General features: G+C 39.8%; 1 protein-coding gene across 1 annotated transcript in view; it reads left to right on the top strand.

Moving 5' to 3' along the window:
• The first annotated feature begins 2,756 nt into the window (after nt 1–2,756).
• mfsd11 (major facilitator superfamily domain containing 11) overlaps nt 2,757–14,045 on the top strand; it is a 33,625-nt gene continuing 22,336 nt past the window's right edge. The window contains exons 1-8 of the mRNA XM_084328708.1: nt 2,757–3,070; nt 3,689–3,856; nt 3,973–4,028; nt 7,961–8,068; nt 8,561–8,640; nt 8,749–8,845; nt 8,976–9,034; nt 10,394–10,547. Coding sequence (XP_084184834.1) covers nt 3,761–3,856; nt 3,973–4,028; nt 7,961–8,068; nt 8,561–8,640; nt 8,749–8,845; nt 8,976–9,034; nt 10,394–10,547 — 650 coding nt within the window. The 5' untranslated portion in view covers nt 2,757–3,070; nt 3,689–3,760. The remainder of the gene's footprint in view (nt 3,071–3,688; nt 3,857–3,972; nt 4,029–7,960; nt 8,069–8,560; nt 8,641–8,748; nt 8,846–8,975; nt 9,035–10,393; nt 10,548–14,045) is intronic.

Genomic DNA, 14,045 nt, shown 5'->3' with positions numbered 1-14,045 from the left:
TAGCACTGGTGACGTCAAATCACTGTGCCCAGACTAGACAGCAGTGGTTCGGCAAAAAATAGTTCAGTTATTTCTCCACGTGGTAAATACACAGGTCACAACATGTTTACAGGAACGTTTTGGAGTTGTATTTCGATATTTGGAGTGTATTTCGTGACTGTTGGGAACTAGGCTAAATGTGTAACCTACTTCCAGTGAATGACGCTAAACTAGGCTAACGGTGCAGGCGTTCCCGATGCCTAATGCACACACAGAGATGACAAAGGTATGTATCTTCTTGTCTGACTCCAGGGAAGATGTTAAATAAGCTAATTTCCCAAAATGTTGGAGTGTTCCATTAACCTAAAGAAAATAATAAGTCTATGTTCAGGCAAGTATTTCAAACCTTTATTTATTCTCGAAAAGACAATTGAGGTCACCCTCATTTTCAAATATCATCGAGATTTGCCTGTTCATTCCAAAGTCTAAATGTCTCGCATTTGTGTCTGATATTTATCTACTTTTATCACTGTGCAGAATACTACTATAACACTGTACATACATCTGATTAACACTTTACTCAGTAGCAGTGGCGTAACTCTCTCTCCAGGTGTGCAGGGGACAGATTTGTGGGCGTGGCGAGTGACGTCGCTGGGGGGGGTTAGGGGGCCCCCCCCCCCTCTCTACCTAGATTTTTTTTTTAAATACCAGGGGTGCAATACCGCATTTTTTGTATCTTTTTTGTATCACAAACAGTACTGTATTTGCAAATCTGGTATGTCATAAATGTATAGATGTAGCAGTACTGTCTATCTGTATGTCATGTATGTCCTGATTAATTGAAAATGGGGGACCCTGATACAGTACAGCTCAATACATACAATTGTTAAGGGGATGCAGACCAGAGAAAGACTTTCGTCTTGTTTACATCAGGGTCCCCCATTTTCAATTCATGACTGAGCTGTACTATACCTTACCCATTCTGCAATATGTTAATAAAGTGTTCAATCAATCAATCACTTGGCCCCAGAACCTGGATAAACACTTAGATTCCCAAAAGTAGTGATAGACTGTAGCCTGTGTAGGTACCCAGGTCTGTTTGACATTTCGAACATATTTAAAGGAGATATTGATATTTGTTAGTTCTTTTTTCAATACGTTGCTGCAAACTATTATTTGTAAAAAATATTGAACCACACAGACAGCAATCAGAATACTGGCATTTCCATAACGCTTTGCCACCGCGCATTCAGTCCACACTGCAGCTTTCATCTCTACAGTATATTTTCAAAAACATGAGGAACAACTTTGCTTGAATTGTCTTTATTATGAAAACTAAAACAGGACGTTTGCATATTCTCAATGTTGCTGTCGATGTCGTCGCGTCAATGTGGGGACTTGCTTCTTCAAACCGGGTGGACAAAGTTTACAGACAAACGTTAGATTGTTTCCGTCTGAGTCAGTACTGACTTTAACGTTAAACTATTTTAAATCCCCAAGCACCGACGTCAAGAGGTAGAGTTCTCTGAGCGAGTGCTGCTCTCGACCTGCTGCTGCGCAGCTCTCAGCTTCTGCTCGCAGACGCAGATTCAGCTGTTGTTGTGATGAGTCTGATGACGTAGCAGGGGGTGTAGAGGCGCGTTGCCAGATCAGTTGGTTTTCCACATAATTTTATAGCCTGTTTACGGTGTATTTTAACTGGGTTTTCGGCTGAAATACATATGAAATCTGGCACATCTTTGAACGCCGTTATAACAGAGTGCTGAGAATTAACGCACTTTTGAACTCCGTTACACAGCGCTGAGAATGAACGCGTTCTCAATTACGTTCATTTAGCGGATAATCAGTACGTTCAGTTCACGTTCGCCCAAAATACGAACGCGTTCATGAACGATCGTTCATTGAACGCGTTCAGGTACATCACTGTTCATGGGACGGGGGTGCACTAAGTGCAAGCCCAGATAAGTACTCGCTATTTGCATATCAATAGCGCCGGTCGTATTTAACACACCTGACGACCGGCGCTATTGATATGCAAATAGCGAGTGCAATCCCAGTTGATTTCAGGAACGCACCACTGCACACACACACACACTGCTGGTGTCGTCACTGCTGCTGGTTTAGCTCTAGGCAAGGGAAAGAATGCGACCCCCATCTACTCCTCTTTGCATAATAATAATAGGACAGGTAGTCAGAAGGGGGGGGGGGGACATAACTGCATTCTGAAAAAATGCGGGGGACACATTCCAATGTCCCCCGCGGTAGGTACACCCCTGCTCAGTAGTAGTCATTTATATGTGTTATACCCAGTTTAATCACCTCACCTGTACATTGTATATTACTATTGCACTTTACTTTTTACATTTGCACTTTGGTTGGATGCCAAACTTCTTTTCGTTTGTACTTGTCTGTACTTGTGCTGTATAATGACAATAAATTATAATATAATATAATGTTTGGACGTTCCCGTGGCACATTTCCACTAGTAATAGCCAGCATTTGGCGTGAGTTTATAATAATGTTTTTGAGATCAACAAAACAGAATAGACCACATCACTTCCGTGTTACGTGGAGCCCGTGAGTGGGAGAGCGCGGGGATCAAATTAATGATGTTGATTGGAGCTTGTTGATCATTCACGCCCCCCGCACTCTCCCATGGGCTAAAAAATACCGGAAGTGTTGCGGTGGTGGTCTATCCTATATATATCTATGGTCTATCCCATAGATATATATATAGATATCTATGGTCTATCCAGTGGGTGGCGGTAAGGCTGCTATTAGCGGTGCAAACTGCCTGAAATTGAAAGAAGAAGAAAAAGCAGCAGCAGCAACTCTAGTCAGCTGATTGATTACACATGACACACTTTTACAGTTCCACACTAACTGGTGTTGTGGTGTGAAAACACTCTTCGCGAATTCGTCCTGTTGGCAGAAAAAGTGTCGTTATTTAGCGGCAACATATGTAGCACACACGACCAGTACCTTTTTATTAAGTATTCTCTACAAAGAGCATGGGATGGTGTTAACGAGACCGTGAGTTTGCACAAACAAGAGGAGCCATACTCTCAGACACAAAGCTTCAGCACCGCCGGTGAGTTGTTTTGCATGTCATATTTATCCACACCTGTCTGTATATATCTGCATATAATCCCTTTTACATATCTATAGATACTATATCTATAGCTGTACATATACCGTACCTTTTACTAGTTATACGCTGCTGGCCAGTATGACTTACTACCATAGTGTCTTTATACCTGTATCACTGTACATAATAACATTATAACTATACATCTGATTAGCAATTTAGCACTATTACTCAGTAGTACTCATTTATATATTTTATACCCAGTTTAATTACCTCTACATTGTATATTACTGTTGCACTTTACTGCTACATTTGCACTTGGATACCAAACTTGTTTTCATTGTACTGTAACTGTACTTGTGCTGTACAATGACAATACCATTTTATTAAAAAATCTATATCGAATCTAATAATAACGCTATATAATTGTGGTAGGAAAACACCCTCTCTTTGTTTCTGTGTCGCGATCAAGGCGGGTCAATCATTATTGTCATATATATAATCATTATTCTATTATGCTGTTTGTCTTATGTTTGCAGTTGGTTCGCAGTAGATGTACTAATGAAGTTGAGATAATTGGTTTTTACTTCCTGATGTTAATTTCTGTTCTATCTTCCTCAGATGAACCCTGTGAGTCTCGGCGTTGGCAGTTTATTTTCCTCGTAGCGTTGGAAGAATCTGACAGCCACCAAAATGACTCCAGACGGAAAGATGCTGATGAACATTGTCATCCTGGGGTTCGGGTTTATGTTCGTGTTCACAGCCTTCCAGACATGTGGCAACATAGAGGTAGGTCTGAAGCGACTGATGAAAACAGAACAATTCTATCAACTCTATGTATATATTTTGGAAGGCACTTTTATTTCGATATTGTAACCACCCACACACTGTCTTAATCCTTCCAGCAAACCGTGTTGAAGACCCTCAACCACACCCAATTCAATGGTAGCGGATACACAAGGTAATTTGTTGGTGTTATTTCAACCAGACACACAGCGATGCACAGCCATGGTCATTATACATGTTGTTCAGGGTGAGTCCTGACCGGACCTCGCGGACACAAAGCCTGATTTGATCCGCCACATCGTGAGGTCACTCGAAGGATAATTACATTTTAGGTAACCCGTGTTGAGTAACAAAGTTAACTTCCAGTTCGCTGCATGCCAATGAGCTGAGGTATTTAATACTAGACACTGTGATATGACTGTGGTGTTGCTAATCCAGCCATTGCTGGTGACTTTATGTGCTTAAAACCTGGGGTAAATGCAACTACTACAACTTGACAAATTGTCACTAAGAATTAAGACTATTTCCCTTGAAAGTTAATATAGATAAAGGGTTTATCGCTATATGGGCGAGAGGCGACAGTGGTAGAGTAGTGGTCGTCTGGCAATCGGAAGGTTCCTGGTTCGATTCCGGCTCCTCCCCAAGTTCAAGTTCAAGTTTCTTTATTAGTTGTCACAAAAATACAGAATACTTTTATATGAAATGCTTTTTTTCTGTTTTGCTCCTGAGAGTGTGCTAGATAAAAATAGATGAGTATAAAATAGAAAGTCAAAAGTACGTAAACAAGTGTAAACAAAAGTGTTCAATATACATACAATATACAATGCAGAGTAGGACAAAAAAAGTAACTGAGTTACAATACAATATACAGTACAATGCAGAAATGGGATCATGAGGTATAAATTAGGGTAAGGTGCAATAAGGTATGAGTTGTTGTAGTGCAAATCTCTTCCCGGCAGCATGTCGGAAGTGTCCTTGAGCGAGACACTTGAATGAATGAATGAATGAATGAATGAAAAGTTTATTTTTGAACATGTAATTCTCCATTTCCTCCAAACAAATCACGGTATCTTGTTCCGTCAAACCAAACAATCATAACAACAAATTTAAAAACATAAAAGAAAAAAAGGAATTATAAACAAAAGGTCAAGAGCAATGTGTTTGGTTAGCAGACATGTCCAAAAAAGGAGTAGAGGGAAGCTAAGCTTATTGATCCCTACCCCCTTACATTTATATTTGTTCTTTCATACATTTGACTAGATATAACATAATTTAGTATATTACAATATAGTAGTAGTAGTAGTAGTAGTTTATTTCTTTTCAGTCATCATCACACACAGTACAATATACATCATCATTTATCAATATTTGATTATTTACAGTGACTGAAAAAGGTACAGACTGAAGCATAGTGCTTATATGTGCCTGTCCTATATTCTTACCAAAAAAAAATACAAATTGTTTTACTCCAAAAACAGTATTCTAAAGAAAAGAAAAAAGCAAGCAAAACAGTATTTTTCACCGTTGTAGTTTTTCAAAATTTAGCTTTACAAAAAAATACAAAAATGTAGATTCCAAAACAGTATTCTAAAAGAAAAAAAAGAAAACAAAACAGTGTTATTCACCCTTGTAGTTTTCAAAAAATAGCTTTACAAACCTTTTTCTTAAAAACCAAAATCGAATGACCCATTCTTAACTGTATATCCGCATTGTTCCACAAGTTAACCCCAATAATAGAAATACACATCCTTTCAATCCCTTTTTTAGCTTTCTGAACAGTAAATTTACAAATATCTCTCAAATCATATTTTCTTTCATGTGTTGAAAAAAACCTTTGCACCCCATCTGGGAGTAACTTTGCTTTAGCTCTGTACATTATTTGCATAGTTTTATAGTAAACCAAATCATTAAATTTCATAATATGAGACTTTATAAACAATGGATTTGTGTGTTCATAGTAACCAGCCTTGAAAAGGTTCCGAATGGCCCGCTTTTGCAGTACGACTATTGGATTTACTGTATTTTTAAATGTCGACCCCCATACTTCCACACAGTAAGAAATGTAAGGAAGTATAAGTGAGCAGTAAATTATGTGCAAGGCTTTGTAGTTTAATATATCCTTACATTTATACAATATTGCTACTGACTTAGATATTTTTCCTTGAATATAGTTAACATGTTGTTTACATGTTAATTTCTGGTCAATAACTACCCTTAGACATTTTATCTCAAACTCTTTCTATTTGTACATCACATATTTTTAACTCTATCTCCCCCTCTATTTCTTTTCGATTTCCAAAAACCATACATTTAGTTTTCTTAATATTGAGAGACAATTTATTAACATCAAACCAAGTTTTGAGAGTTTCAAGCTCTCTTTCAATAGCAGGCAAAAGTTAATTTAAATTACTTCCTGAGCAATATAAATTTGTATCATCTGCAAAAATAACAAACTTTAACAGTTCAGCAACATTGCACATATCATTAATATAAAGTATAAATAGTTTTGGACCTATCACAGATCCCTGAGGTACTCCACAGGTGACCTTCCTAAATCCTGACACAGTGTCATTGATTTGCACACATTGCTGTCTGTTTTCCAAGTAGCTCTTCAGCCAAGAGTTAGCTATACCTCGTATCCCATACTTCTCCAGTTTTCTCACTAATATGCTGTGATCTATTGTATCAAACGCCTTCTGTAGGTCAATATAAATACCAATAGAACACTTGTCATTTTCAACTGCTTTGGTTATTTCTTCTACCATCTCCATCACTGCATATGTAGTAGTTCTATTTTTCCTAAACCCATACTCGTGTTCACTCAGTATTTTGTATTTGCCAATGAAAAGATCCAGTTGTTTCACAAATAGTTTCTCTAATATTTTTGAAAATTGAGGAAGTAGGCACACTGGTCTATAATTGTCCATTTGATGTTTATCTCTATTTTTATATATTGGTATTACCTTTGCTGGTTTCATATTATTAGGAAAAACACCTCTTTGAAAAGACAGATTGCATATATAGGTCAAAGGTTTTACAATAGACTCAATTACTTCTTTAATAATTACCATGTCAATGGAGTTTATATCAGTTGATGTTTTGTTTTTGAATTTACTTACAATATCAATTATATCAAGTTAATTTACCCCACAAAGGAACATAGAACTGATATTATCATTAATAAGATTATTAAACATATCTTTTTTATCATCAGGCACAACAATTTTGCTGGCCAAAGTAGTTCCAACACCCACAAAGTAGTCATTGAAATCTTCAACAATTGTCCACTTTACATTGTCCACTTTAGCATCTGAGCTATTTAGAAAATAGCTTGGAAATTCAGATTTATATCCTCTATTTCGAATAATATGATTGATTATTTTCCAGGTCTTTTGTATATTATTTGCACTGTCTTCTAACATTTTATTGTAGTATTCCTTCTTATGTACTCTCATAATTCGCTTTTACTTGTTCTCAGTTGTAAATATTTCTTGTAAAGTAAGTTTTTCTTTTTGCACGCCCTTTGCGTAGCTTTGGTCATCCATGGCTTTCCTTTATATTTATCCTTCACCCAGCTCTTTCTAATAGGACAGTGTTTGTTGTATAGCTCTGTGAACGTCAACAAAAAAGAATCATATCATATGCCTGATTTGGATCGTCAACATACACCTCATCCCAGTTGTAGTTTGTAAGGTCCATCTTTAAGGCCTCCATTCTTTCTGGTGTCCTAATTCTTACAATTTTACAAGAAGGTTCACTTACATCAACTGAACATTTTTCCTTAAAATTATGTAGAATCACAAATAGGAAAATGATCACTGATTTCACTTAAGAACAAACCACTTGTTGCTTGGCCATGAACATTCGTAAATATGTTATCAATAAGTGTGGCACTATCTTTAGTTATCCTACTGGGTTTGCTTATAAGGGGCCAGAGACCAAAACTAAACATTGCATTACAATTACGATGAGCAGGTCGGCACCTCTCACGGTCGCCTCTGCCGCCGGTGTGTGCGTGAACGGGTGAGTGTGAGGCGTGAGTTGTAAAGCGCTTTATATGAATGCAGTCCGTTTAATACACCCTGTCTCACCTTTCCTCACCTGTAGCATGTCCATCATCTATGGAGTGTTCTCTGCATCCAACCTGATCTCCCCCTCGGTGGTGGCAGTCATAGGACCTCAGCTGTCCATGTTCTTCAGTGGAATTCTGTACAGGTATGCACAGGTGCACATTCCCACACACTGAATTTGTATATTTAATTGTCTGTATATAAGTGCTGTTGCACTTTACTGCTACATTTGTGCTCTGGTTGGATGCCGCCAAACTTCTTTTCGTTGTACTGTACTTGTGCTGTATAGTGACAATACATTTTAATAGTCTAATCTAAAACAAGAGTCCTACTGTTTGTTTTGGTCAGTGTACTTCACCATTGTAGTTTTTCCTCTGAACTACTTGGTGAAGTGACCGTGACGGACTTGAGTCTGAGCCTGAACCAGAACTACTTCTGAGGCCGTCGCCCTTCCTTCATAAAGTAGTTCTGGGAGAAACTGTGACGCTGGTGTTCATCGCAATGATGATGAATCACGCTGATCACAACAAACGGCACGGCTCTGTGTCTCTCTGAAAAATAACATATCCTTTTAATAAGTTGGTTGTTTTGTGCCAGGCTCCAGGCTCCTAACGCGTCTCACTGTTGTCTTCCACAGTGGGTACATTGCTATGTTTATTCACCCCTACACGTGGAGCTTCTACACAGCCTCTGTGTTCGTCGGAATAGGAGCAGCAGGTACAATAACGGTATCAATATCTGCCATATATATATACCTGGCAAATAATTGCGTCCCACCAATCTGGCATGTTTTCTAATCTGTATTGTTTATCTCTTGCGCTTCAGTGTTGTGGACGGCTCAAGGAAATGTACTTGCCATCAACTCCACCGACGCCACCATCGGCAGAAACAGCGGCATATTTTGGGCTCTGCTGCAGTTCAGGTAAATCTTCTTCTTTCCGGCCTGTATTGCCTGGAGGTGTTTTGGTACGACCAGTGATGTCATTTTTCTACCGAGTGTTCATTATGTTGTCCTGCAGAGGAGTTGGATAACGCCCCTTCTCTCTTCACAGCATGTTCTTTGGAAATCTATACATCTATGTTGCTTGGCGTGGACACGATCACATATCAGGTATCTTATATTCAAACCTTGCTTTTTGTAAGTTAACATTTGATGATACAAGATTATAACCAGAGTACCTCGGATGAAGAAGTTTCCAGAGGAACGATGTTTTTATGATCTAAAGACCAAGTTAGAGTGTTGTGGTGGTTCTGGGACACCGGAACTAGCCGTTGAGTCTTCCAGAGGTGTCGTGAGCCTAACGTGACAAAACACCAGTGAGGGGAGGTGCCCACTTGATAACCCTGGTGGTAATGTGTTGGCTCACACTGGGGGTGTGGTGGCCATTAGGGGCCATGTGGTAGGTTATGAAGCATCTGCATTGTCACTACCTGGAGCTCGCGTGATCAGGCACGGGTCTGTTGGAAGTTGCCAATGCCGCTTGGGGGTCGTTAGGGGCCATGATGTACATTCGTAGTGTGCTGTTCCATCATATTCATTCTTTATAGGCCATGTTAGACTTGGGTTTCTTCATAGAGCGCTTATCCTTATCATTAGGGCACACGTATCTTGTGCTTTACTATAAATTGTGTTCATCCATAGTTAAAGACGGTAGAGGTTGAGTACTTTATTATCTAAATATGGTAAGTTAGAGTGTTGTGTTCATTCATAGTTAAAGACAGTAGAGGTTGAGTACTTTATTATCTAAATATGGTAAGTTAGAGTGTTGTGTTCATTCATAGTTAAAGACAGTAGAGGTTGAGTACTTTATTATCTAAATATGGTAAGTTAGTGTTGTGTTCGTTCATAGTTAAAGGCAGTAGAGGTTGAGTACTTTATTATCTAAATATGGTAAGTTAGTGTTGTGTTCGTTCATAGTTAAAGGCAGTAGAGGTTGAGTACTTTATTATCTAAAGATGGTAAGTTAGAGTTGTGTTCGTTCATAGTTAAAGGCAGTAGAGGTTGAGTACTTTATTATCTAAATATGGTAAGTTAGTGTTGTGTTCGTTCATAGTTAAAGGCAGTAGAGGTTGAGTACTTTATTATCTAAAGATGGTAAGTTAGAGTGTTGTGTTCGTTCATAGTTAAAGGCAGTAGAAGTTGAGTACTTTATTATCTAAATATGGTAAGTTAGTGTTGTGTTCATTCATAGTTAAAGGCAGTAGAGGTTGAGTACTTTCTTGAGATATATCACATTCACACATGTTTAGTTTGACTTTACTGCTGCAAAATAAAATAAAACATTTAAAACATGAGTTATTTGGTTCTTCGGTACAAGGGTTCAATTATGAACTGCGATGTCCTCTTTTTATTATGAGTCATAGACGTGGGTTCCTCTTTGCGTAGACGAGTTCCCCTGCCAGTGATGCTTTTCTGGACACCTCTTTTCCTAAGTTTCTGACTCATGTTGGCGTTGTGTGTGTGTCTCAGACCGGCAGACGGTATTCATCGTGCTCACGGTCATCAGCTTGGTCGGCTGCTTCCTTTTCTTCCTGATCCGGAAGCCCGACCCAGAAACCTCGCTCTTGGAGACACATGAGGCGCTGCCACAGGACGATGCCACAGAGAGCACCTCGGTGGTTGTGTGAGTATGGACACGCTTAGAGTAGGACAGACCGTAGACCTTAGAGTAGGACAGACAGTAGAACAGACAGTAGAACTTAGAGTAGGACAGACAGTAGAACTTAGAGTAGGACAGACAGTAGAACTTGGAGTAGGACAGACAGTAGAACTTGGAGTAGGACAGACAGTAGAACTTGGAGTAGGACAGACAGTAGAACTTGGAGTAGGACAGACAGTAGAACTTGGAGTAGGACAGACAGTAGAACTTGGAGTAGGACAGACAGTAGAACTTGGAGTAGGACAGACAGTAGAACTTGGAGTAGGACGGATGGTAGAACTTGGAGTAGGACAGACAGTAGAACTTAGAGTAGGACAGACAGTAGAACTTAGAGTAGGACAGACGGTAGAACTTAGAGTAGGACAGACAGTAGAACTTAGAGTAGGACAGACAGTAGAACTTAGAGTAGGACAGACAGTAGAACTTAGAGTAGGACAGACAGTAGAACAGACGGTAGAACTTGGAGTAGGACAGACAGTAGAACTTGGAGTAGGACAGACAGTAGAACTTGGAGTAGGACAGACAGTAGGACAGACAGTAGAACAGACAGTAGAACTTGGAGTAGGACAGACAGTAGAACTTGGAGTAGGACAGACAGTAGAACTTGGAGTAGGACAGACAGTAGACCTTAGAGTAGGACAGACAGTAGAACTTAGAGTAGGACAGAGAGTAGAACTTAGAGTAGGACAGAGAGTAGAACTTGGAGTAGGACAGACAGTAGACCTTAGAGTAGGACAGACAGTAGAACTTAGAGTAGGACAGAGAGTAGAACTTGGAGTAGGACAGACAGTAGAACTTGGAGTAGGACAGACAGTAGGACAGACCGTAGAACTTAGAGTAGGACGGATGGTATAACTTAGAGTAGGACAGACAGTAGAACTTGGAGTAGGACAGACAGTAGAACTTGGAGTAGGACAGACAGTAGACCTTAGAGTAGGACAGACGGTAGAACTTGGAGTAGGACAGACAGTAGAACTTGGAGTAGGACAGACAGTAGAACTTGGAGTAGGACAGACAGTAGACCTTAGAGTAGGACAGACGGTAGAACTTGGAGTAGGACAGACAGTAGAACTTGGAGTAGGACAGACAGTAGAACTTAGAGTAGGACAGACAGTAGAACTTGGAGTAGGACAGACAGTAGAACTTGGAGTAGGACAGACAGTAGAACTTGGAGTACGACAGACAGTAGAACTTGGGAGTAGGACAGACAGTAGATCTTGGAGTAGGACAGACAGTAGAACTTGGAGTAGGACAGACAGTAGAACTTGGGAGTAGGACAGACAGTAGATCTTGGAGTAGGACAGACGGTAGAACTTAGAGTAGGACTGACAGTAGACCTTAGAGTAGGACAGACAGTAGAACTTGGAGTAGGACAGACAGTAGACCTTAGAGTAGGACAGACGGTAGAACTTAGAGTAGGACAGACAGTAGACCTTAGAGTAGGACAGACGGTAGATTGATTGAATGAACATTTTATTAACAGATTGCAGAATGGGTACAGTACGGCTCAATACACACAATTGTTAAGGATTTGCAGACCAGAGAAAGACTTTCGTCTTGTTTACATCAGGGTCCCCCATTTTCAAATTCATAATGAGTTGTAAGTAAGGGTGCAATTAGCACCGTGCAATCCATTCTTTGTGGATCTAGCCCATATGTGTTGGTAGATCTCAGCCTACCGTTCACACTGCCATTGATGTTGAAAAGGGCTGAAAATATACTCCATGAAGCTTGAAAGTTGCTAGACGTAGGTAATTTACCCTTGTGAAAACCACTGCCCCTTTACCTTCCCTAATGTTACTGTATTACTCTAGTACAGGGGTTCTCAAACTTTTTTATACCACGACCCCATTTTATTTAGGATGGTTTTTGGCGACCCCACACTTAATGTATCGCGTAATTTCAACATGGAATTAAGGAATATCAAAATAAAAGCACACGTTGTTGAGCTTTATCATGCATATTTATTAGAAAATCTAATTACAGCACTATGTTATCAATACACATTTATAAAACGAGGCATATTTAGCCAAAATATGTTGCCAGAACAAACAAAAAAAACTTTTAGTCACGTACCCACGACCCCACTTTGAGTCGTGACCCGTAGTTTGAGAACTGCTGCTCTAGTACACGCTATTCAGATTCATGCAGCGACCAGGAGCACCGGGTCAAGCGCACCAAACTGAATGCAGAAGTCTGACTTGTGTAGCGCAAATAAAACAGTACAGTGGTTTTCAGAAGGCTGAGGTACTAGAGCTGTCCCTGAAGCCTGTTTTTGGGCTTCGAACTTCGTTAGGGTTTTTCGAATGGACGTTCAAACCTTCGTTTTTAACTCATTCAGTCGATTGTCAGTGAGTTGCTTCTGGTCAACATGCAAAAAACTGATAGTTTTTCATCCGTACATTTCAGTTTTATATTGTTTTGAATATGAGTATAGTATAGTTTGGGTGATTCTTGGTAATCCCAGGAAAAGACGCGATAATAGCCCTTTAGTGAAATCCACTTATCACGTTGTAATTTTTCGCCTGATTATCGAATCTTCCTGAAATCAATGCTAGATTATCGTTATTATCCTTCCTCATGCAACTAAATCTTAAAATAAATCTCTAAATGAGTATTTAAAAAAAATTAAATCAACTTTCTTTAATGAATATAACTCATCCGGGCGGCTGATTGGTGCAGTGGGCAAGGCGCTCGCCTCTAACGCAGGAGACGCTGGGTTCGAGCCCAGCTCTCGGCGTTGCTACCGGCTGGCCGGTCGTTCATACTAACACAATTGGCAAGTGTTAGAGGGTGGGAAAGCCGGTGGGTGGGGATTAGACGTTGTGGTCAGCGACTCCTACAGGTCGGTTTGGTGACACCGGTGCGACGGAAGCAGGAAGTGACGGGGGCAGCGCGAGCCTCCCACGCGTTACTCCTCACCACGGAGAGTTCGAGCTGCTGCGGTGAAAAGATGCGACAGGCTGCCTCCTCGTGTACCGGAGGGGACACGTGATGCAAGGCTTCTATCCTCACTACAGCCGACCTGTGGGAGGCATAGTCTAGCAACGTTCAAGACAGGGGAGGGAAGAATTGGATATACGAAATTGGGATGGGAGAAAAATAGAAAATGGGGAGAAAAAGTGGATACAAAAAAAATATATAACTCATCCGTTTGGTCAACATAAATAATCCAATAAGGGCACGGTTGGTACTGTTGGATTTCGCGATAATCAGACAGTATCATCTCGTCACCTGTGGTTTCGTGAAGTTTTCTGCGTTGTGTTTATCTCTTTCTTTTTTTTTTGATCAAATTTTTTTATTATTATTAATTACATGAAACAGGACAACACAATAACCACAGTAACAAAAAACATAACTTCACAGGAGAATAACAAACAATAATAATACAGAATAATAAATTATAAGACAAAAAGAAAAAGAAACAGCGTCCAACCTATCAAATATAGGTGGCTACTTCAA

Source organism: Notolepis coatsorum (genome assembly GCF_963971535.1).
Source record: "Notolepis coatsorum genome assembly, chromosome: 14".
Taxonomy (NCBI): domain Eukaryota; kingdom Metazoa; phylum Chordata; class Actinopteri; order Aulopiformes; family Paralepididae; genus Notolepis; species Notolepis coatsorum.
This window is presented reverse-complemented; position numbering and strand designations above follow the sequence as displayed.